The following is a 22,134-nucleotide window of genomic DNA, read 5'->3' on the forward strand; positions in this document are numbered from 1 at the left end:
AACAAAATTCTAGCAATCAGAATCCAACAACACATTAAAAAGATCATACACCATGACCCAGTGGGGCTTTATCCCAGGGATGCAAGGATTCTTCAATATACACAAATCAATCAATGTAATATACCACATTAACAAATTGATTATCTCAATAGATGCAGAGAAAGCCTTTGACAAAATTCAACATCCATTTATGATAAAACCTCTCCAGAAAGCAGGAATAGAAGGAACATACCTCAACATAATAAAAGCTATATATGACAAACCCACAGCAAATATTATCCTCAATGGTGAAAAATTGAAAGCATTTCCTCTAAAGTCAGGAACAAGATAAGGGTGCCCACTTTCACCATTACTATTCAACATAGTTTTGGAAGTTTTGGCCACAGCAATCAGAGCAGAAAAAGAAATAAAAGGAATCCAAATTGGAAAAGAAGAAGTAAAACTCTCACTATTTGCAGATGACATGATCCTCTACATAGAAAACCCTAAAGACTCCACCAGAAAATTACTAGAACTAATCAATGAATATAGTAAAGTTGCAGGATATAAAATCAACACACAGAAATCCCTTGCATTCCTATACACTAATAATGAGAAAATAGAAAGAGAAATTAAGGAAACAATTCCATTCACCATTGCAACTAAAAGAATAAAATACTTAGGAATATATCTACCTAAAGAAACTAAAGACCTATATATAGAAAACTATAAAACACTGGTGAAAGAAATCAAAGAGGACACTAATAGATGGAGAAATATACCATGTTCATGGATTGGAAGAATCAATATAGTGAAAATGAGTATACTACCCAAAGCAATTTATAGATTCAATGCAATCCCTATCAAACTACAAATGGTATTCTTCACAGAGCTAGAACAAATAATTTCACAATTTGTATGGAAATACAAAAAACTTCAAATAGCCAAAGCGATCTTGAGAAAGAAGAATGGAACTGGAGGAATCAACCTGCCTGACTTCAGGCTCTATTACAAAGCCACAGTCATCAAGACAGTATGGTACTGGCACAAAGGCAGAAATATAGATCAATGGAACAAAATAGAAAGCCCAGAGATAAATCCATGCACATATGGACACCTTATCTTTGACAAAGGAGGCAAGAATATACAATGGATTAAAGACAATCTCTTTAACAAGTGGTACTGGGAAAACTGGTCAACCACTTGTAAAAGAATGAAACTAGAACACTTTCTAACACCATACACAAAAATAAACTCAAAATGGATTAAAGATCTAAATGTAAGACCAGAAACTATAAAACTCCTAGAGGAGAACATAGGCAAAACACTCTAAGACATACATCACAGCAGGATCCTCTATGACCCACCTCCCAGAATATTGGAAATAAAAGCAAAAATAAACAGATGGGACCTAATTAAACTTAAAAGCTTCTGCACATCAAAGAAAACTATAAGCAAGGTGAAAAGATAGCCATCAGAATGGGAGAAAATAATATCAAATGAAGCAACAAACAACTAATCTCAAAAATATACAAGCAACTCCTACAGCTCAATTCCAGAAAAATAAATGACCCAATCAAAAAATGGGCCAAAAAACTAAATAGACATTTCTCCAAAGAAGACATACAGATGGCTAACAAACACATGAAAAGATGCTCAACATCACTCATTATCAGAGAAATGCAAATCAAAACCACTATGAGGTACCATTTCACGCCAGTCAGAATGGCTGCGATCCAAAAGTCTACAAGCAATAATTGCTGGAGAGGGTGTGGAGAAAAGGGAACCCTCTTACACTGTTGGTGGGAATGCAAACTAGTACAGCCACTATGGAGAACAGTGTGGAGATTCCTTAAAAAACTGGAAATAGAACTGCCTTATGATCCAGCAATCCCACTGCTGGGCATACACACTGAGGAAACCAGAACTGAAAGAGACACGTGTACCCCAGTGTTCATCGCAGCACTGTTTATAATAGCCAGGACATGGAAGCAACCTAGATGTCCATCAGCAGATGAATGGATAAGAAAGCAGTGGTACATATACACAATGGAGTATTACTCAGCCATTAAAAAGAATACATTTGAATCAGTTCTAATGAGGTGGATGTAACCAGAGCCTATTATACAGAGTGAAGTAAGCCAGAAAGAAAAACACCAATACAGTATACTAACGCATATATATGGAATTTAGAAAGATGGTAACGATAACCCTGTATACGAGACAGCAAAAGAGACACTGATGTATAGAACAGTCTTTTAGACTCTGTGGGAGAGGGAGAGGGTGGGATGATTTGGGAGAATGGCATTGAAATATGTATAATATCATATATGAAACGAGTCGCCAGCCCAGGTTCGATGCACAATACTGGATGCTTGGGGCTGGTGCACTGGGACGACCCAGAGGGATGGTATGGGGAGGGAGGAGGGTTCAGGATGGGGAACACATGTATAACTGTGGCAGATTCATTTTGATATATGGCAAAACCAATACAATATTGTAAAGTTAAATAAAATAAAATTTAAAAAAAAATAAAATAAAGTGAGTATCTAGTAAGACAAAAAAAAAGTAGAGCATTAAGATTATAACTCAATCAACCCAAGGCAGTTTCTATAATTTAATTTGCTCCAAATTCCTCTCCTTTTTCACTTCTATGTTCATAAACCACAGGTATAAATAGGTGATAATAGAACTCCGGCCACAGGCTTAACCTACTGTCTCTCCCCAAGCTGTAAACACTAAACAGCAGGGACTCCTACAGACCAGCAAAGGCAAGAGAAGTGACAGAGATGCCGACCAGAAGAGAAACCTAGAGAAAAAGGCAGGCCACTTTCCCATTGAAAAACATGCTTCTCGGGGATTTCAATTCTGTAATTGTCTTAAGCACCACCTACATGGAATATATGTCTTAACACACAAGCTCACAGCCCTAAGGGGAACAAGGCAAAGCCTCCACTGAGTCGGCAACACAGAGCAAAATAAGCTCCCTAAGATGAGGACATGGCAACCCAAATCTTGTTTGAGAGATGCAGGCATGAAGGAAACAAGATAAGCCAGGAAGAAATGATCATCCACATGAGCAGGGTTAGGGTGAGTATTTCAGGAGTGAAAATCAGGAACAAAGTGAGAAATTCATTCTTTCGGTATATTGAGTACCCATAATAATGTAAGGCAGCATGCTGGATGCTGAGGGTGTTACAGGCAGGGTTTGTTCAATAGACCAATTCAGAATTGTAAGGAATAAGCTGGGGGGGGGGGGATGGATTTGGGGGGATTATATTTTGGGGAAGTTTTCTGTATCAACTGAAAAGTTAGAGCAGTATTGTTTCCATCAAGATAAACTCCTCCAATGTCCCAAGTCCATGATGGTGATAAACCCGAAACAAAGAACTGGTCCTAATGACAGCATCAGAAAATGAAAAATACACACACACAGACACACATATATGCAAAAAATACATTTAGTGAATTTATAGGATTTTTATATTGGCCTCTTAATATCTTTCCTTGAAAAAAAAAAAAAAGAAAAAAAAAAAAACCTGCTTCATCATCTGAACTGATACTGAAAAGAACCTTTAAAAAACATCATGGTCCTAGCATTTCATGTTCAAGTTTAATTTAGGGGCTGAGGGATGCATATTACAATATATTCTTTAAACTTCAGTGGCTCATAATTTATAGCAAAGACATTTAATCGAGAATATCTCTAACAGATTTACACACAAATGTTTAAATGAGAAAATCTTGGCAAATCCATTTTTCTCTTACATGATGACTTAGGTCTGTAATGACCCTATAGGAACTCCTATAAACATTTGTTTCAGATTATTTCACCCTTTTCTAAAGTATGGGAAGGGGGAGAAAGGTTGCGGGCAGGACAAGATTCATTGCTTTTCTGGGTTTCAAAATATAATAATTTTATACCTGAACATTACCACTTTTAAAAAACTTTTATTGAAGTATAGTTGATTTACAAAGGTGTGCTCCTTTCGGCTGTACAGCAAAGGGATTCGGTTATATGCATATATGCATTTTTTCATGCTCTTTTCCACTGTGGTTTATCACAGGATATTGAATATAGTTCCTGTGCTCTACAGTAGGACCTTGTTGTTTATCCATCTTATATGTAACAGCTTGTGTCTGCTAACCCCAAACTCCCAATGCTTCCCTCCCCTGCCTCCCCTTCTCCCTGGCAACCACAAGCCTCTTCTCTAACGTCCACGATTCTGTTTGTTTCACGGACAGGTTCATTTGCGTCATGGTTCAGATTCCACATTTAAGGATATCGTGTGGCATCTGTCTTTCTCTTTCATCAGCACTCCCACTCTTTTGTGACACCTTCTCTCCTGGCTTCTGCTCACCATCACCCCTCACAAGACTGCTTTATGTCACTGGTTCTTTCGGTTTCTTTTCTCTCCATTAGGCACTAAACAGGCCAGCTGCCCAAAATCTGCTTAGCTCCACTTACACACCTCACTCTTGCCACATAAATTCCCTGAACATCTTGATTTATAAAAATAACACAGGGTCAAGGTGTAATTGAATCATGTCCACAGGACAAAATTCAAAGCCCACTGTGGATTTTAAAGACAAACTTTGGGGTAAATTTGCTCTGCTGCTGCTGCTAAGTCGCTTCAGTCATGTCCGACTCTGTGTGACCCCATAGACGGCAGCCCACCAGGCTCCCCCGTCCCTGAGATTCTCCAGGCAAGAACACTGGAGTGGGTTGCCATTTCCTTCTCCAATGCATGAAAGTGAAAAGTGAAAGTTAAGTCGCTCAGTCGTGTCCAACTCTAGCAACCCTATGGACTGCAGCCTACCAGGCTCCTCCATCCATGGGATTTTCTAGGCAAAATTACTGGAGTAGGGTGTCATTGCCTTCTCTGAAATTTGCTCTAGATTCAGTACAAACTTGTTCTCTAAGATTTCTGATTTTGAAAACCAATACTTATCAAATACTGTTTCAAAAAGTTTCTGTTTCAATACTGTTTCAAAAAGAAACAGATCTTCAAATTCCTCAAGGGGAAACCCATTGCTATATAAGCAATCGCACCTGCCACCCACCCCCAAATTTCCTCACATATATCAGGACTGGATTTGATAAATATCAACATTAGCTGGAATGATAAAAAAAAACGGACTTCAGGGTCTGACCAAAAAAACTATGAAGATCTCTGTCCATAATGACTCTCGTTAGAAAGAATATAGATTACACAGTAAGGTTTTTTTGTTTATTTTTTTCTCTAGAATTCAATCTTTTATTTGAATAAGTATTTTACATAATTTATTCATTGCCATTATGTAGATTTTGATACAAATTCAGAATTAGAAATGACCTAATGGAGTTCCTATAGAAAGGGCGAACAGAAAACATATTTTGTCCCATGAACTAAATTTATGGTAAGTATTTTCCACATGAATGCAATTTAAAACAAAATGTATGAGCTTACTTAAAGAAAGAATTTCTCCTTTATTGTCTCAAAACTTTGAAACAAAAATAAAACTCCATGTTCCAGTATGTCTTATAGTACAGAAATAAGAATGCATGATGGTGAATTTAACGGTATGTGAATTAGATTTTGGTAAAAAATGAAAGTGTATTAAATAAAACCTAAGACAATTATACTTAAGAGAAAGGAATTGATCTCTCTGTTCTGCAAAATCCCTCAAGAATTTCCAAGATGGACATTATCAGCCCAAGATAATACTTTAGGAGTTAAACATACTAATTTTAAAAATCCAAGACAATGGCAAGTAAGCACCAAGTAGCAGAACAGTTTGTGGAAAATAAAAATAGTGAAGTAAACAGATTTAGCCTAGTTCTAATTGAGCCTAATGGTTAATTTGTCATCCAATGTCTCCACCAACACTCAGTGCAGGGACTAAGAAATCTGATATTTGACACATAAGCAGGTTTTATACTTATTAATGCACAAAACAAATTATATTGAAAGCATCTCTCCTGATTATTAAGTAAATATTTCTTGATGCATCTCAAGGTACCTTCTTGTGAACTAGAGAAGAGAGTAGATGTAAGATAAGACACCTTCCCTGGGGACGCTGAGCCTAGAGTGGAGGACGCTGGGACCAGTCACACCAACACAGCAAGAGGAGCAATAAAACAGAGGCCAGACAGCAACACTGATAATCCTTCCACAGGGACACGGCTCAGCCCTCACCTGAACTCCCTCAAACCAGCTCCCCATCATAATGATCATACATTCCTTGAGGATTCTTTCATTTGTTTAGGTCTCTTTTCCCTCTAGAGTTTCATACAATTTTACTGAAATAAAATTAAAATGTCATCATTGGAGCCAAGACCTGGAAGCAACATACATGTTCATTGACAGATGAACGGAAAACAAAGATGTGGTACATATAAACAATGACATATAACTCAGTCATTAAAAAGAATGAAATAATGCCATTTGCATGGATGGACCTAGAGAGTATCATATGAAGGGAAGTCAGAGAAAGACAAATACCATATGATGTCACTTATATGTGGGATCTAAAATACGATACAAATGAACTCATATGACAAAACAGAACCAGACTCACAGACATAGAAAACAAACACGGTTACCAAAGGGGAAAGGCAGGGGAGGGATAGATTAGGAGGTTGGGATCAACAGATACAAGCTACTATATATAAAAAACATAAATGACAAGGTCCTACTATATAGCACAAGGGACTGTATTCAATATCTCATAAGAAACTATAATGGAAAAGACTATAAAAAGGAATATATATATAAAACTGGTCACTTTGATGCACAGCAGAAACTAACATGGCTTTGTGAATTAACTGTACTTCAATAAAAAGTAATGTCAGCATTGGTTTACTGATTTCCAACTTTCCCCCTTGATGACAGGTACCAAGCAATAGGATTCATAGTGTCTACTTGGAACATTTGGTTTCATTATTCTATTTAAAAGGGAGGAAAAAGCTGTTAAGTCTTAAGAGTTCTATCAACCATAAAGCAATTTCTGCTTGAAAACTATTTCCAAACAACATGAGGGTTTCCAACTAATATCTATTTCCCACTCTTCAACTTGTAGGCTATCATCATGTTATATTTCAAATTGATACTATATCCCCAGGTATTACTGAATACATTCAGTATTAATCTAGGTTTTATCACACATTTTACACTTTCTTTGCTTTTCAGTCTGTTGTGCAACTTAGGTCTTCCACCCAAGGCCATTTTCTTTCTGTACAAAATACAAACTTCAACTTCTCAGCCCTAGTTCTGTGAGTACTCTGCACCTGATAGCTGAGAAGCACCCAGGTGTCAAGCCCACAGGAAGCCAGGTTCGCCCCACTCACTCAGATCCCTAGGCTATGGCCATGAAGGCCTTCAGGACAAGGCTTCTGTTCTTCCTTAAGTTTTATCTGAGAATTTCTCACCTGTCTTCTCTTCAACACTTATAAAAATAGTAATTCAACAGCCTTACTTATTTTCAGCAGGAGAGCTAGTTAAGCTTACACCTACCACAACTAGAAACTAGAAATAGCTTCAGTTCTAAAATTCAAAAAGGAATCTCCTTCCCGCTGCCACCCAAATATCCATCCAAGCTCACACCGTCTTTCAGCTCCTACACATTTTCTACAGGACAGGCAAGAAGCCCTGGATTCTCAGCCTGCTTTCATGAATATGGCATACTTACATGCTGGACACTTGCACGAAATTTCCAGACCAGTAATCAATTTCTGTATTGCTTAAATTCATAATATAAAACATAGAAACACATAAATTAACTAATATAAATAATGTGTCATGAGGCAGAGGGGTTCGGTAGGCTACATGGGTAGAAACGGTTGAATTTTAAACATAAACATGCATCACACCATGAAGTGCTATTTTGCAAAATAGTTAGAAACCCATTCCTTTCTTTATCCATTGTATATTTTAAGTCTAGATAATAAGGTTTATGAGGGGAAGGTCACGGAAGCTAAGAGTGAAGGAAGAGGGGTGTTTTTTAAAATCTTCTTGCCAGATCTCACTTTTTTTAATTCTAAAGTAATGAAAAACCATGGGAAAATATAAGCAATTCTGTAAACTGCATGATTCTAACAAAAATAAATTCAAGAAATTCATAGAGAAAACCACAATGAACAACAAAGTTGAGGTAACACCAACAAAGAATCAGGTTGGCAAGCAAATATCTTGTCCTTGTCTCAGCACCCAACTTAAGAGTTTTTGTCAGATAAACCAGTTTTCAGTTCTATTTGGCCAAACCCTTCAAATAAACACCCACTTACAAAACTAGTCTGTAAATTCTCAATGGAAAGAACTGAAATATTGAAAAGTGCTTATAATTCAGATTCAATGGAAGATAAAATCCTGGAATTTAAATAAAGATATAAAGGGAATTTCCTAGTGGTCCAGTGGTTAGGACTTGGTGCTTTCACTGATGAGGCCCAGGTTCAATCCCTGGTCAGGGAATTAAGATCCCACAAGCCACAAGGTGCAGTCAAAAAAAAATAATATATAAAAACAATCAACTTCTAAAATTAAAACCTAATATCTAAATACTGCAAATGCCACATAAATAACAAGGAAAAGACCTTCAAATTAACCTATTAAACAATGATAAAGAAATTGTACATGGTCACGGAATAATAACTCTCCATACAATTATAGTCAAAAAATTAACTTCAAAATTAATTGAAACTGGTTTTACATTCCACTTGGCATCATAGCTTTTGCTATTTCCATACAAATGCAGCAAGATTTTCAGTCCTACATGAATCTCCTTGTGGAGATTCATCAGTTGAGCCTTGTCTACTACTAAGACTATAATTAAACTGTACAGTAAGCTATTTATATGTCTGAAATAATTTCCTTTTCAAGATACAGCAGGCTTCAGCTCTATTCTGCAAAATCATTGTCAATGACATATTTAATCTCGAGGTTACTGCTTAAATTACATGTGCACCGCCCTCTAAGCCTAGATCCTGGCTGGAGACTGGCAGCAGCTGCCACACGTGTCAAAGGGTTACTATGATTACCTTCAATAGGAGCCATATGTGCTTGGTTGGCCACAGCAATTTGTCCCCTACAACCTAATTCAATCTATCAGATTTGCTAATTTTTTTTTTAAAGGAACAAAGAGTGATTCCTACGATTCGTGATTCAGAAACAAAATAAACGTTCCAGAGGTGGGGACAGCCTAGAAGTATCACTTTCTTTCTGGATCCCCAACAGGTAACTTGAGGGACTCGAAGAATCTGATGAGATAAGCTATACCAAATACTGCTCTTAAAATTTCGGCTTCATTAAGTGGTCACTGAAGAATGGAAACAAAGAAGGATTCGTATTCATTTATCTGGGGGAAAAGGACTGCTTTAGAAACCACTTACCCACAAAGAAAAAGAAAAAAAAAAAAAGACCACCAAAAAGGTACGGAGGGCAGGAGGTGGAGTCCACAATCCTTAAGAAGAGAATGATGTTCCACACACTGACAACATAATTCGTCACACAGGCCCCAGAAGTTCTTGAGAGAAATCAGAGTGGAGAAGCACGCTGAAAACTTTTCCCAAGCAGCCAGGAAGCAGTACGAGAAAGACCCACTAAGAGGAGACTGTCAGCCTTCGGTAAAGAAAATGGGAAACTGACATCTTTTTGTGCCTATTGTATTATGGACGGAGCATCTGCAGAAATGGGGTTTGTAGTCATGGAAACCTGTACACACTCCTGGAGGAGAAGTGTGTGGTGGAACCACCCCAGAGAGAAAGAAGTGTCACCTGGTGACACAGAGGGTGTGCACACTGAGCAGCTGGACTTGTTTCTCGGTGCAGGGGCACAGAGGTCACACACGTGCAACGTTCTCAGCAGCACTCACAACAACACAAAAATGGAAACTCAATCCAAAACCTCTACCACCAAGTTTTCAATGCCGTTCAGCAATGAGTGAGAACTAGACTGATCAGCATGAGTCAATGTCAAAAACACGGGTGAAAAAAGCAAACTGCACAGAGATGCATAAAATACGATCTCAAAATTAAAGCTTCAAAACCAGGTTTGACATAGCGTATAGATACACACGTGGATGGCAAAGGAACCCAAAGGTTTTAGACCATGGATAAAGGAGAACTAATGAAGCTTCAATCATCTGTAATGTTCTGTTTCTTTAGAAAGTCATCTAGCAACCCAGGACATCTAGACATTAACAGGACATCTAGCAATAAAAGGGACTCCTGGCGGGAACATGCTGTGTCTCTACTTTAGAGCGACGAGTCCGTCACTGACCATGAATGAATAGTTATTTGACATAGGATTTCAGTAGATGCACCTTATCAAGTTAAGTGCACACTTACTCCAGGATTTAAAGTTTGGCTAAAGATAAATACTAAATTTTTTTCTACATCCAATTGGATGACTGTATTATTTTTATCTGTTAATGAGGCAAAGTATATTAAGAGCAGATTTTTCTCAAGAAAACACATGCGTACAGCCTTGGAATTAAACCCAACTGTATCATATGTCTGATTTCTTTTATATTGTTGGATTTGGTTTGTTGATCTTTTATCAAAGAATGTTACCTCTCCGTTCACAGTTGAGACTGACCTGCAATTTTTCTTTATCATTCTGCCCCTATTGCTTTTGATCCAAAGGTTACTTTAAACATCAACCTACACTGAAAAGTATTGACTTTTTTGGGTATTTTTTGGGAAGACTTTTTATAGAATTGGAACTGTTTGTTCTTTTAATTCTTGACAAAATTAGCGTATAATGTATTCTCTTTGGAGGAAAAATCAGAAGTCATGATACTATTCCTTTAACGGTTGTAGGGTTATTCAGGTTTCCTATTTCCTCGAGCCTGAAGTTTTATGTTTTTCCTAGGTAATTACCCATTTCATCTAAGCCTCAAATTTATTTATACAGAGTCATTCATATTATTCTAATCACTGCTCTCTCTACCTGGAGTTATTTCTCTTTTCTCATTCCTAACATTTTTTTTCCCTGACCAGCTTTGTGTGTGTTAATCTCATTAGTCTTTCTGAAGAATCCACTTTCAGTTTTGTTGATCTTACCTTGCTCTTTTGCTAACATCTTAAATTGTATGAATAGCTTACTAATTTTAAGTATTTCCTCTTTTATACGATAAACAGTGATGGTACAATTTCTCTCTCCGGGAAATTCAAATCCCACAGATTTTGATGCAAAGTATTTTTCAGTCATTCTAAGTATTTTCTAATTTCCAATGTGATTTCCTCTCTGACTCTTGAATTATTTATGAGTGGTTTTTAAATTTCCAAGAGTACAGATTTTTATGAGTGTGAAAGTCCCTCAGTCGTGTCTGACTCTTTGCAACCCTATGGACTGTAGTCCATGGAATTATCCAGGTCAGAATACTGGAGTGGGTAGCCTTTTCCTTCTCCAGAGGATCTTCTCGATCCAGGGATCGAACCCAGGTCTCCCGCATTACCAGCGGATTCTTTACCAGCTGAGCCACCAGGGACGCCCAGGGAAGTTTTATAATGAACTTTTTAAAAAAATCACTGATTTGTTGGTTTGGAGCCTTGGATTCACAGAACAAGCCAAATGATAACCAATTCTCTGAAATGTCATGAAGACTTCCTTTATGACTCGTACAGTCATTTTTGGAAAATACTTAATACATTATTGACTGGAGAGGTATTACGGCTACTGGTGTTAGTGTCTATAAAATCCCCTGGTCAGTAACATGTTAAGAACATGAGTACAAAGGGACAGATGTCCGTATGGAATGGGGCATACTCACATCTATGTATGTGTGACCTGTGTGTGTACTATCTACAGCTGCTTTCTCATTAAAGGGGGAGAAAAGAGCAGCTGTGACCTAGAGCCTGAAATACCATCTCATCCTTCGCCAAGAAAGCTCATGAACCCCCCTAACTATTTGTCCTTAGCATCTTACCTTACACTTCTCCTTTGTGGCAACTGGCACAAAAAAAGCTTAATTAAGTCAATACTAAATGGCTATTTTCTCAGCTAAAATAGAAACCCGAGAGTAGAGAATACACTGCCATTTGTTGCTACATCTGCAATTCTAGCAATCTGCATGGCCTACGAAGAACACTTGAATATCTATTGATTTCATATAAATTCTGAAGTTAAATATGTGTTTTTCTGTTTTCTTACTCTGAGTATCCTCTTTTACTTGCTTTTACTTTATCACATCTGTAAAGAGGAAATCTCTATATTTTTAAAATCAGCATTTCTAAACCTGTATTGCTATCACAAGAGTTACTCATCAAAAAAGAAACTCAGTGGTTAAATAAGTCTGGTTAACAAAATATTCTATATCACCCTCTGCCTGACTCACAGTGTGATAAGCATATTAAAGATCGCACAAAACTTGTGGTAGGGAAACGTACTTAATTATTTATAACTCTGGATCTCCCCCCAAATTAGCCAAAGATTCTACTTCTCTCTCCATGCTTCTTAACATTTCAAAAAACATTGTTTTAGAAGATGTAGCAATAGCACAGGAGAAGGCAATGGCACCCCACTCCAGTACTCTTGCTTGGAAAACCCCATGGGCAGAGGAGCCTGGTAGGCTGCAGTCCATGGGGTCGAGAAGAGTCGGACACGACTGAGCGACTTCACTTTCACTTTTCACTTTCATGCATTGGAGAAGGAAATGGCAACCCACTCCAATGTTCTTGCCTGGAGAATCCCAGGTACAGAGGAGCCCGGTGGGTTGCCATCTATGGGGTCGCAAAGAGTCAGACACGACTGAAGAGACTTAGCAGCAGCAGCAGCAACAGCAATAGCAATAGCACACAATGGAACTAGAATGGAGTCAGTTTCCCTCTGATCAGGGAGGGCAAAGGAGCAGACAGCAAACAGTTGAGGGTTCATGGACCATTTGTTCTGTTTTGCAATTATTTACCTTTACCATTGACAATATGTAAATGACTGTCTTCCAATAAAACTTTATTTACAAAAACAGGTGGTCAAATCCCTATGTTGTGTAACAGGAACTAACAGTGCTATAGGTCAATTATATTTCAAAAGCAAACTCATAGAGAAAGATCAGATGTGTGGGTACCGGAAGTGAGGGATCGGGGAGGGGAAGCGAAGGAAGGTGGTCAGAAGCTACAAACTTCCGGTTGTAAAGTAAATAAGCACTCGGGATGGAATATACAACATGATAAATATAAATTATTTATTAACTGCTGTAAGTTATATATGAAAGCTGTTAAGAGTAAATCCTAAGAGTCCTCATCACAAGAAATATTTTTTCTATTTAATTTTGTATCTAGGAGATGACATTCACTCAGTGTATTGTGGTCATCATTTCATAATGCAAGTAAGTCATTTTGCTGAACACCTTAAATGGATACAGGGTGTTATTGGTCGCACACAACTCTTTGCAACCCCATGGACTGTAGCCTGCCAGGCTCCTCTGTCCATGGAATTCTCTAGGCAAGAATGCCGGAGTAGGTAGCCATCCCCTTCCCTGGGGAATCCTCCCAACCTAGAGGTTGAACCCAGGTCTCATGCATTGCAGGCAGATTCTTTATTGTCTGAGCCACCAGGGAAGCCCAACATGTACAGTGCTGTATGTCAATTATGTCTCAATAAAACTGAGGGGAAAAAAAAAAAGTGGTAAGCTTAGATTGGGACCAACGGCCAGAAATTGCTGACCCCTGCACAAATGGACCGAAAACGACCTACACTGTGTCTTCCAGCACAGCAGCCACGAGCCACACGTGGTCTCGTTCAAATTACTTGAAATTGATAGTTGAAATTAGTTGAAATTGATAGTTAATCAACTGGTAATGTTTCAAGTAATTAATAACCATTTATGGCAAGCAACTATTGCCATGGACAGCAGAGCAAAACATTTTCACTTCTCATTAACCCCTTACAGAAAGTTTTCTCTTTATATATATATATATATATATGTGTGTGTGTGTGTGTGTGTGTGTGTATATATATATGTATTGCTTTATTTTACACTGAAAATTTAAGTTCTGGGTAATAAAGGGAAAAGAGTACCTCAATAAAATAATGTTCAGGTCAAATGAGTAAGTTCACATGAACTAAAACATCTTCCATGAGGTTTATGAATTTAAGTGGAAGAACTAGGTGGTTACACTGGGAGAAGGAGACAGTGATAACTTAAGAATTTCCCCAATGAGAGCAGACAACTCATCTCTAAGAAAGAATACTCCTGTTCCTACTTATACAGTAAGCTTGGGTTTTTATCTGCCCAGGGATTCTTCTTCTTCAAATGTTCTTAAGTCATGCATTTAAGACTGCTCTCATATTGAAAGACTGAAAAGAAAATGCTCATCCAAACAGAAGAGCAATCAGCAACGCGTCTTATCTCTCGTGGTTCACCCAGCACCACACCCCAGGGAGGAAAAGCAGAAACCGTCCACATGAACTGATGAGGGGCTTCAGAGGTATAGACGCCCCTGACTCCTGCCCCTGGAATCCTCAACGGGTACACCACATCCTGGCCTTGACAGGAGGATTCACATCCCCAGTTTGCAGGTAGTAACATCTTCCCCCTTTACAAGTATAACTAACCCTAACACCTGCTCTGAGTGCTGGCATTTAAATATAACGCACTGACCATAAGCACAGCCATGGGTGCCTGCCAGGAACAAGCTCTTGTTAGTTCAGTTCAGTTCAGTTCAGTCGCTCAGTCCTGTCTGATTCTTTGCAACCCCATGAATCACAGCACGCCAGCCTCCCTGTCCATCACCAACTTCTGGAGTTCACTCAGACTCACGTCCATCGAGTCAGTGATGCCATCCAGCCATCTCATCCTCTGTCGTCCCCTTCTCCTCCTGCCCCCAATCCCTCCCAGCATCAGAGTCTTTTCCAATGAGTCAACTCTTCGCATGAGGTGGCCAAAGTACTGGAGTTTCAGCTTTAGCATCATTCCTTCCAAAGAACACCCAGGGCTGATCGCCTTTAGAATGGACTGGTTGGATCTCCTTGCAATCCAAGGGACTCTCAAGAGTCTTCTCCAACACCACAGTTCAAAAGCATCAATTCTTCGGCGCTCAGCTTTCTTCACAATTCAATTCAAGTGACCTACAAATGGAACCTCACTGTTGAGCTCCTGGTATCTTATCAAACTGCCAAGCAGACCACTGGTGACCCTCAAATCAGCTCCCAGCCAAGATCTTACCAGTGGCTTTAGACCGTGAGAGGGCAAATAGGGGTCTCTTCAAATTTCTCAAAAGGCAGATCAGGTGGTCTGGTATTCCCATCTCTGTCAGAATTTTCCAGTTTATTGTGATCCACACAGTCAAAGGCTTTGGCATAGTCAATAAAGCAGAAATAGATGTTTTTCTGGAACTCTCTTGCTTTTTCCATGATCCAGCAGATGTTGGCAATTTGATCTCTGGTTCCTCTGCCTTTTCAAAAACCAGCTTGAACATCAGGAAGTTCACGGTTCACATATTGCTGAAGCCTGGCTTGGAGAATTTTGAGCATTACTTTACTAGCGTGTGAGATGAGTGCAATTGTGCGGTAGTTTGAGCATTCTTTGGCATTGCCTTTCTTTGGGATTGGAGTGAAAACTGACCTTTTCCAGTCCTGTGGCCACTGCTGAGTTTTCCAAATTTGCTAGCATATTGAGTGTAGCACTTTCACAGCGTCATCTTTCAGGATTTGGAATAGCTCAACTGGAATTCCATCACCTCCACTAGCTTTGTTCGTAGTGATGCTTTCTAAGGCCCACTTGACGTCACATTCCAGGATGTCTGGCTCTAGGTCAGTGATCACACCATCATGATTATCGGGGTTGTGAAGATCTTTTTTGTATAGTTCTTCTGTGTATTCTTGCCACCTCTTCTTAATATCTTCTGCTTCTGTTAGGTCCATACCATTTCTGTCCTTTATCGAGCCTATCTTTGCATGAAATGTTCCTTTGGTATCTCTGATTTTCTTGAAGAGATCTCTAGTCTTTCCCATTCTGAGAAATTTGTATGCAGGTCAGGAAGCAACAGTTAGAACTGGACATGGAACAACAGACTGGTTCCAAATAGGAAAAGGAGTACATCAAGGCTGTATACTGTCACCCTGCTTATTTAACTTCTATGCAGAGTACATCATGAGAAATGCTGGACTGGAAGAAACACAAGCTGGAATCAAGATTGTTGGGAGAAATATCAATAACCTCAGATATGCAGATGACACCATCCTTATGGCAGAAAGTGAAGAGGAACTAAAAAGCCTCTTGATGAAGGTGAAAGTGGAGAGTGAAAAAGTTGGCTTAAAGCTCAACATTCAGAAAACAAAGATCATGGCATCTGGTTCCATCACTTCATGGGAAATAGATGGGGAAACAGTGGAAACAGTGTCAGACTTTATTTTTCTGGGCTCCAAAATCACTGCAGATGGTGACTGCAGCCGTGAAATTAAAAGACACTTACTCCTTGGAAGGAAAGTTATGACCAACCTAGATAGCATATTCAAAAGCAGAGACATTACTTTGCCAACAAAGGTTCGTCTAGTCAAGGCTATGGTTTTTCCTGTGGTCATGTATGGATGTGAGAGTTGGACTGTGAAGAAGGCTGAGCACTGAAGAATTGATGCTTTTGAACTGTGGTGTTGGAGAAGACTCTTGAGAGTCCCTTGGACTGCAAGGAGATCTAACCAGTCCATTCTGAAGGAGATCAGTCCTGGGATTTCTTTGGAAGGAATGATGCTAAAGCTGAAACTCCAGTACTTTGGCCGCCTCATGCGAAGAGTTGACTCATTAGAAAAGACTCTGATCCTGGGAGGGATTGGAGGCAGGAGGAGAAGGGGACGACAGAGGATGAGATGGCTGGATGGCATCACTGACTCGATGGACATGAGTTTGAGTGAACTCCGGGAGTTGGTGATGGACAGGGAGGCCTGGCGTGCTGCAATTCATAGGGTCGCAAAGAGTCGGACACAACGGAGCGCCTGATCTGATCTGATCCATTCTCCCTGAGCCTGTGTAACCAACTGTCATATACACAGAGACAACTCCTGACACTTGAAACTAGAAAGGAAACCCTGCAAGTCTTCATAGCAAGCAACACTTGAGCTGACCGTCACTCCCTTATGGAGATCCTAACAGGAAGTCAAACCAGACTAAGACTACTCCATTATAAATGTATAACTCTAGGTGAGTAAAACAAAGCATTATCATGAAGCTCAAAAAGCAATGTCCTAAACTTACTATTTTGATGTTTAAAGATATGACTTTATGCCATCCATTCATAAACAAAAACAGAAAATACACCAAGTAGTTTCATAGTCACTTTTCAGGAAAATAAATAAACACTGCTTATCGGCCATAGTAGAAATAAACAAAAGGTTTAACACAATTATATCAAATATAACTTTTGAAAAGCTACTTACGTCCAAAGAATCCTCCTTCAGTAGGATAAGGGCCATGTTCTGTGACACCAACCGACAGGAATAACCTAGAGTGAAAAAAAGAACAAGATACGTGAATTACCATCCTCTCCAGGACGCACCATGTTCAGAGTCACCTGAATTCAGTCCCCTTCCTGCACCTGACTGATGACCATGTTAAGCCTATGGGTTCACACAGAGGAACTGAGTAGAGCTTGACCCTTGCAGACAGCTCTAAGAGCACTGCTCAAGAAGGTCTCCATAACTAATAACTAAAATGTCAATAACACTTGTCAGTTTTCTGTGGATTTTCCCTTATCCTTCTTATCCCTGTAGAACAATAGGATGAGCTCTGGGTTCTCTAGAACAACAGCAAACACTTTAGGAGACAAATGGAACCCAAAAGTACTCCTCAATCACCATAAACGCACCTACTGTGACATTAAGTCCCTCACCTGCTTGGGACTTCCCTGGTGGCTCAGACAGCAAAGAATCTACCTGATAATGCAGGAGACCCAGGTTCAATCCCTGGGTTGGGAAGATCCCCTGGAGAAAGGGATGGCCCCACTCCAGTATTTGTGCCTGGAGAATCCCATGGACAGAGGAGCCTGGAGGGCTACAGTCCATGGGGTTGCAGAGTCAAACATGACTGAGCGACTAACACTGGCACTTTTACTTCAATTCTCACGGCAGGTTTCTAAGGAATCCTATGATACACAGAGAGAGTTACTTTTCCTCCGAAAGCTCAAAGCAATCCCATTTCAAAAATTACATGAGCTTTAAAACAGGTTTGGAATAAGAGTATCTCAGTGCTAATTCTTAACAATTCCCATCGCATTTTAAACAATGGTACCTCTCCTCTGTAGGTTAATTTAAGCTAGGTACTCTCCTACTTTTCCTCCCAGAGGTGAACATATTTCTATGAAGCTCTTTCCTACTCAGACTTTGAGAGCCTCTTCTGACTCCTCCCCTTCAAATCCCCAGGCTCTGGGGAAGAGGAGGAGGTGGGCCTAGCCAACCCCAAGTCCCAGGGTGTTTATGGGGGCCCTGGGCTTTCTTTCAAATCACCCTTCTCAAGAGAGCTGGCAAAAACATGCGTTCACCACCAACCCCTACTCAATTGATCTCATCGAGAAAAGGCAAGAAGAGAGTCCTCCCACCTAGAAAAGTGGCCCTTACAGCAGTAATGGACCACTGACCACAGAAACCGGAGAAGGCAGTGGCACCCCACTCCAGTACTCTTGCCTGGAAATTCCCATGGACGGAGGAGCCTGGGAGGCTGCAGACCATGGGGTCGCGAAGAGTCGGACACGACTGAGTGACTTCACTTTCACTTTTCACTTTCATGCATTGGAGAAGGAAATGACAACCCACTCCAGTCTTCTTGCCTGGAGAATCCCAGGGACGGGGGAGCCTGGTGGGCTGCCATCTATGGGGTCACACAGAGTCGGACACGACTGAAGCAACTTAGCAGCAGCAGCAGCAGACCACAGAAACAGGGAACAAGTCATCAGCATGAAGGACATCACCCTTCATGCAAGGATGCAGGTGACCATCACACGAAGGGCCTTAACCCATGCTGTTCCTTGGGCAACAGGAGCCAGGGCTGTCCTCCAAAGAAAAGCCAAAATAACCCTTCCCACAGATGCTGTATTTACTAGAAAAGACAACAGGCATTTAATTGATGGACAAGTCACAGAGCTACTGTGCGTATGTGCTTGATTCTACCTGGCAGGCTCTCTTTTCATCCCCACGAAGCACTACTAACAGGCACAAAATAGAACTCAAGACAGACTAAAATTAAGATGAGAAAAACCTTGGGGTGTTTTTTTTGGGGGGGTGATAAATATTTTTGTTTATTTTGGAATGTATGAAGTATATTCTTCACTAATGATGGTCATTTGACAAGAATATTTAGCAGCCACCTCAGAACACAAATTTTCAAGCACAAAACTACAGCTTTTTATCCAATTCTAATTTTTTTAAGAATACCATCAAGAATACCTAGTCCAGGCAGTTAATAACAGTTATCTCAAGGGAATGAGACTATTTTGCTGGTTACAACTGCCACATATTATTAATATTTTTAAAGTGAAAACAACTCAAAAATCACAGGACCACACAAGCAAACACCTGTTAAACTTCTAAGAGGGGGAGAGGGAAAAAAAGGAGGAAACACACAATTTTATATGCATTTCCAAACTTGTTCGAGTCTATATTTTAACAATAGTGATGAGTATAAATGAGTTTCCCAGGATGCCATTAAAAGTTCTATAGAGCAGGATAGAAATAATTGAACTTTCTTTCCCCAAAATTTTACAAATGTATTCTTCCTTCCTATATATTCTTAGGTGAAATATAGAAGGGAGGTCTACATTTTATTTTCATTGACAAACAGGGATATTGAAACTTTAATCATTTTTCTTCCCTTGCCCCAGAAATTTCCAGCAACTCCACACAATAGAGACTGTTACAAATTTAGTATAACTCATGTGAAAGGATTTGCTGGTAGTTTTTGATATGAACAACAGCTGCAGAAGCAAGCTGTAATCTTTAAGCCGTCGCCTGCCGCTTGATTTTACATTTTGCAATTTAAGTCAAATGCCACTTGACAACTGAAGCTGCATAAAGATATTATGGAAAAGCTCAAAGTATTTTTCTATCCATTGCAGGGAGAGGGTAATAAATAAAACCACTGACACATTCATGAATTTAAATACACAGAACTCAAGGCTTCTGAGAAGAAACAGGTTTGTTTTTTTTTTTAATTTGGAAAACGAAGCAAGATTTTGCTTAAAGAATTATCACACAGAACACTTGCTCTAGACAGACCATGGAAGTTTAACACAGTTCAATGTGACTTAGCTAATGTGGCAAATTAAATTATGTCAATCCAAGTTTGCTGTGCTTGACTTCTAATGTTTTTGGATAAAATGAGATCAACTCTTGGAGAAGAGCCAGGTATGAAATGTCAATCTACTCTTGTAAATTGAGGTCTATTTCTTTAATCTCACAATCTAACAAGACGACCGTAAAATGACTGAGGAGGGGACCTCTGGGATTTCACTCTTTACTAGGGCCGAAGTTAACAGTACACCACTAAAGTGTTGAGTCTTTCTGCTACCTGAGTAGAATCAAAGAAATCAAAATATTACAGCATCTACGGTACTTAGAGCTGGACCTGGCTTTAATAAAATCATCATTCACACTAGAAAATATGACCAAACCAAACCTCTTGGAACTCACTATCAGTGTCTTTTTTTTTTGAGGTAAGCATAAATTGTCAAAGATAGCTCAACCCAGATTTCTTCGGAGACACTTTTGAAGGTTTGTGTTCATGCTAAGTCGCTCCAAACATGTCCAAGTCTTAGTGGCACTATGGACTATAACCCACAGGCTCCTCTGTCCATCGGATTCTCCAGGCAAGAATACTGGAATGGGTTGCCATTTCCTTCTCCACAGGATCTTCCCGACCCAGGGACTGAACCCATGTCTCTTACATCTCCTGCATTGGCAGGTGGGTTCTTTACCACTGTGCCACCCGGGAAGCCCTCTGGAAGGGTTAGGAATGACTGATTCCTACTAACCATATACCTGGATCCACCAAACTACCCAACAGTGGGATTCACCTTGGCTCCAAATCCTCAACAAGTATGCTGCTGGTTCTAAATGATATCAGGTAGAATCTGGTCATTCAGTGTTCAAGTGTGAGTGTATGGAACATAGAGCCAGATGTCAAAAATGGATGATAACAGATGGAACTCAGTCTCCTCCAGACTGGGTCAAGGCTCAAGAATCTCTCCCCATCAGAGAACCAGAATGTTGAAGGCTTGTCCACAGAACCACACCTAGGCACCGTTCTCGCCAGATCCTCAGATGCCTCTCAGAAAGGCTTCAACCATACCTCACCATGGCCCCTGGAAACCCTGCCATCGTTGATCTGTACTATGCTCATTCTTTGTCTGAAACAAATTCTTGAGGTTCAAGTTTTAAACCCATCTCACCCACGTAGCCTCCGTTGGTCTTTCTTTTTTTTTTTTTAGTTAATTATTTTTTTTTATTGAAGGATAATTGCTTTATAGAATTTTGCTGTTTTCTGTCAAACCTCAACATGAATCAGCCATAGGTAAACATATATCCCTTCCCCTTTGAAACTCCCTCCCCATCCCACCCCTCTAGGTTGATTCAGAGCCCTTGTTTGAGTTTCCTAAGCCATACAGCAAATTCCCACTGGCTGCCTATTTTGCATATGGTAATGTAAGTTTCCATGTTACTCTTTCCACACATCTCACTCTCTCCTCCCCTCTCCACATGTCCATAAGTCTATTCTCTATGCCTGTTTCTCCATTGTTTCCCTGTAAATAAATTCTTCAGTACCATTTTTTTCCAGATGTCATATATAAAAAATATGGAATGCATCATGAATTTGCATGTCATCCTTGCACAGGGCCATGCTAATCTTCTCTGTATTGTTCCAATTTTAGTATATGTGCTGCTGAAGCGAGCACTCCCTTGGTCTTTCTGACGCACATCTTTCCTTCTGGGAAGTGACTGTCACATGTCAGGCTCACAGACTCTCAGGCTAGGTGTGGCCCAGGCTAGGTGACCTGGTATCTCTGTGCCTCAGTTCCATCTTTAAAAGGGGATAATGTCGATCTCAAAGGGGATGTGAGACTTACAGAAAGGACTGAGCCATCATACGCCAACCACCACGTGCACAGTCACTGAGTAACCACTATGAACGCCAGCCATGCTCGGCATCAACACTGCATGACGGGTACTTTCTCATCTGTCTCATTCTTGAGTT

At 39.8% G+C, this 22,134-nt stretch overlaps 1 protein-coding gene and 1 non-coding gene across 5 annotated transcripts in view; both read right to left on the bottom strand.

The window, feature by feature from the left end:
• Positions 1 to 22,134, bottom strand: part of LOC113902374 (phospholipid-transporting ATPase IB) — a 495,526-nt gene that overhangs the window by 333,043 nt on the left and 140,349 nt on the right. For all 4 annotated transcript variants that reach the window (XM_027557555.1, XM_027557554.1, XM_027557558.1 and 1 more), the window contains one exon: positions 17,331 to 17,395. In XM_027557555.1, coding sequence (XP_027413356.1) covers positions 17,331 to 17,395 — 65 coding nt within the window. The remainder of the gene's footprint in view (positions 1 to 17,330; positions 17,396 to 22,134) is intronic.
• Positions 21,730 to 21,835, bottom strand: LOC113902614. Its single transcript, XR_003513879.1, has one exon. It is a non-coding gene; the product is annotated as a U6 spliceosomal RNA (small nuclear RNA).

The sequence above is a fragment of the Bos indicus x Bos taurus genome, chromosome 12 (genome assembly GCF_003369695.1).
Source record: "Bos indicus x Bos taurus breed Angus x Brahman F1 hybrid chromosome 12, Bos_hybrid_MaternalHap_v2.0, whole genome shotgun sequence".
Classification (NCBI taxonomy): Eukaryota; Metazoa; Chordata; class Mammalia; order Artiodactyla; family Bovidae; genus Bos; species Bos indicus x Bos taurus.